The following is a 3,780-nucleotide window of genomic DNA, read 5'->3' as shown; positions in this document are numbered from 1 at the left end:
AGTCATGCGGATCAATCTATGTACGAACGTTTTCGAAGAATCCAAATCCTCAGCAAAATCGTATGCTTTTTTTTCTACAAAGGTGCCTAACTGCATTAATTGCTCAAGGATGAAACAAAAAACTAGAAATACTTTTCATCCATCAAAATTACCATAATAGCTTGGGGTATTTTTTTAACAAATGAGAAGTTGCTCGACAATGAGGACTCAGCCTTCCACAAATGGAAACAACACTATAAGTACAAGGAAGGCCATGGTTGGCCTCGCTATATAGCTAAAAGTAAGTACTTTATTCAGTTTGGAGACCGTCTAGATTACTTACAACCATCTTTTTCCTATTTATGTGTTAACTTGAACGCTTTTACATATTTTATATTTATGATATGATGATAGAACAATTGCAAGAGAATTTACTACCTTTGTCAGTAGTAAAACGGGAGACAAGTCATGGGAACTGAAGTTCTAGTGCTGCTAATGCGCAACAAACATTCTAAAAACACTATGCATAAACATTGGAATATAATCTAGAATGCTACATACACATTCTTAACTCCGAGCATTAAGCATGTCAAGGGACACACAAAAAACGTATATTCTATGGTGAATAGTCGTTTCACATGTATGTTTGTCCATGTTACTATTTGCAACAAAGTTAGCTTCGATGCGTTGAGATATGGAAACGAATTTGGATATGAATTCTCATAGGATAGGTACTTCTTGTGCCAACGCTACCCAACATAGCAATATCAACTAGGATTGTATTATGTCCTCGTCAATTTTAAAAAGAATGATTCTAGTTCAGTTACAAGTATAAGCTGTATTTTTCACCCTCAAAAAAAAAATAAGCTGTATTTTTCAAAGTACAAGTTGCACTTTCAAGTCAATTAAAGTTCCACTTCCATGAATAAGCCGAGACTTAAAAAAGTACTGTTCCATGTAACCCAGCAAGACCTTAACTGTTAATTGAAATCTCGTATCGATGCGCGACCAACGCAAATGAGAATTAGACCTTAGTATTTAATGTGTCATCCCCTGCTTTTCATCGGCGAACCCTATATTCCACTTACGGTGCAAAGAATATAGGGCCAGGTGGCATAGGGCAATCGAGTGACCCATTTGGTAGATATGATCGTTTTTTTTTACTTGTTCCTGAACCTTGTCGGGTTGTCAGGTTAGCCAGCCCGACTCAAATTATTTTTTCGTTGCGATGCTGGTTTTAGCCAATAAAGAATGAATTGATTCTTATATCCCAACACATGAAAGGGGAATTTGCTTCTTTTTAAGGCAAATAGGGGAATTTGCTATTTGGCTCTTAAGGCGCCAAATTCTAGCAAATCGGTACAAATCAGACATAGCACACCCTCTTTCATTTGTTAGTTTCTATGGGCCGGCACATTGAGAGCACATTTCCTGTGAAGCTCCCAACTAGTTTTGGGAAGCTCGCTGTCATTTTTCCTTTTTTGTTTCTATTTTTGGGGGGTCTAGGTCTTTTTTCGGCCATTCCATTTTTTGCTTTATTGTTCTTCTTTTTCTAACCGTGAATATTTTTCAATCCATGAACACTTTTCAAATTCATGGACCTTTTCAAATTCATGCTTTTTAGAAATTCATAAACTTTTTCAAATATAGGAACTTTTTTAAAATTCCCCAAATTTTCAAATTCCTGATTTAAAAAAATCAAATTCATGAACCTTTTCAAACCCATGAACACATTTTTCCAAATTCATGAACTTTTTTGAAATTCATGAATCTCTTAAAACTATATTTATTTTCGAGTTTATGATTTTTTTTTACATGTTTTAACTTTTAATTTATAAACCACTGAATCATTTTTGCCCCCCTGGAAACGAGCAAACGGGGCGAGATAACTGTGAGGGCGAGGAATCCTTAATAGGCCGCGGCGCGCAGGCATCCACTCGAGCGCCAGCGCTGGCGCTGCGAAGAGACACCCCTCCCTCCAGGCCCCAGCAGGATGGACGTACGGGAGGGAATGAACTGCCAATGAAGCAAAGAATACCCAGCTATGAAGTGCAGCGTGCATATATGCTCCATGCACGCGCATACATTCCATCTAGGAGTACAAGCTATCTGATGCATGGTGCGCTGCCATCCTCCTTTTTTTTGTTACTTTTACTTAAAGCGAAAAAAAGCAGCAGAAAGAAATTTAATCTAAGCCATAGTCGTTGGAAGGAAGGAAGGACTTGCTACCACCGGCACCGGCACGTATCGCATCACAGCTTTGGCCGGCCGGCGGTGCAAGAGCTAGGCCCCATATAGCGAGATCAGGCGAGAGGCCGGCTAGCTAGGTCGTCGTCTGCCCCGGCGAAATGGCGCTCAACTACATGGGCGCCGCGGCCATCAACGCGGTGGCGGCCCTGCTGTCCATCCCGGTGATCGCGGCCGGCATCTGGCTCTCCACGCAGGCCGACAACGCCTGCGTCCAGATCCTCCAGTGGCCGCTCATCGGCCTCGGCGTCGCCGTCCTCGCCGTCGGCCTCGCGGGCTTCGTCGGCGCCTTCTGGCGCCTGCCCTGGCTCCTCCTCGCCTACATGGTCCTCATGCTGCTCCTCGTCGCCGCGCTCGCCTGCCTCGCCGTCTTCGTCTTCGTCGCCACCACCGGCACCTCCGGCCGCCCCGTGCCCAGCCGCGCCTTCCTCGAGTACGACCTCGCCGACTACTCCGGCTGGCTGCGCCGCCGCGTCGCCGACGAGCCGGGGAGGTGGGACGAGATCAAGACGTGCCTGGCCGCCACCGCGCCCGTCTGCTCCGAGCTCAACCAGACGTACGCCGCGCCGCAGGACTTCTTCGCCGCCTGGCTCACCCCGATGCAGTCCGGCTGCTGCAAGCCGCCGACGAGGTGCGGCTACACCTTCGTCAGCGCGACCAACTGGATCAGCCCGATCGACGGCGCCGCCGACCCCGACTGCGCCGCCTGGAGCAACGACCAGGACCGGCTCTGCTACTCCTGCGACTCATGCAAGGCCGGGCTGCTGCAGAACCTCCGCCGGGAGTGGCGCCGCGCGGACGTCGTCCTCGCCGTGACCGTCGTCGCCCTCCTTGCGGTCTACGCCATGGGCTGCTACGCGTTCCGCACCGCCAGGACGGACGAGCTCTTCCGCCGCTACCGGCAGGGCTACACGTAATTTAATTTATTTCTGGATCCAGCGTGTCACATTTCCTGAAAATTTACATACATTTGTAAGATGCATGTATGAGACTATGAATTTGTCAACCAGATTTTCAGAAATCGTCCTTTAATTCACTAAGCTTACTCGGGGCTTCAATTTGAGATTTGGTCCACCATTTTGACTTGATCAATGCACCGTGTTTTGTGAAGTGACCTACTGGTGGGTGGACCTGTCGGTAATTGGCTAAGTCATTAACCCTCCTTAAGCCATTTCCTCTTCCTCCTCAACTACCTCACCCCTAACAAAATAATGGATTACCAGTATATAGTCTGTGCTTTCCTGTGAATATTTTGGATGTTTTTGGTGTGTTTATCGTAAAATTTGCATTAATTTTGAGAATGGAGTTGGAAAGTTCAAATACTGTTGAGGTGCATAAATAAATTCAAAAGTGAAATTTTGATACATCCTTCTAGCGCGGTTAAGGCAAATTCAAAGGTCACAACTTTCGGAAAAATAGGGATTTTTTTTACATGTATTTTCATAATTATTGTACTATTTTCATTCTTTTCAATTACGTCTTCCCAAGAAGAGATCCATATTTCAACTAAAAAAGTAGATATCATTTGACTAAGTGTGTGTCTTTCCACGAAGA

At 45.4% G+C, this 3,780-nt stretch overlaps 1 protein-coding gene across 1 annotated transcript; it reads left to right on the top strand.

Annotated features, from left to right (window-relative positions):
* Positions 1-2,137: 2,137 nt before the first annotated feature.
* On the top strand, positions 2,138-3,230 carry LOC119288584 (protein TORNADO 2-like). The gene has a single exon (XM_037568177.1). The coding sequence runs from the start codon at positions 2,328-2,330 to the stop codon at positions 3,141-3,143; it is 816 nt and encodes a 271-aa protein (XP_037424074.1). The 5' UTR covers positions 2,138-2,327; the 3' UTR covers positions 3,144-3,230.
* The last annotated feature ends 550 nt before the right edge of the window (positions 3,231-3,780 follow it).

The sequence above is a fragment of the Triticum dicoccoides genome, chromosome 4A (genome assembly GCF_002162155.2).
Source record: "Triticum dicoccoides isolate Atlit2015 ecotype Zavitan chromosome 4A, WEW_v2.0, whole genome shotgun sequence".
NCBI classification, from domain to species: domain Eukaryota; kingdom Viridiplantae; phylum Streptophyta; class Magnoliopsida; order Poales; family Poaceae; genus Triticum; species Triticum dicoccoides.
Note: the sequence above shows the minus strand (reverse complement) of the source record. Positions and strands in the feature narration are given on the sequence as shown.

Bases quoted from the DNA above. Each gene is read 5' to 3' on its own strand.
- LOC119288584 (XM_037568177.1), top strand. From the start codon at position 2,328: ATGGCGCTCAACTACATGGGCGCCGCGGCCATCAACGCGGTGGCGGCC.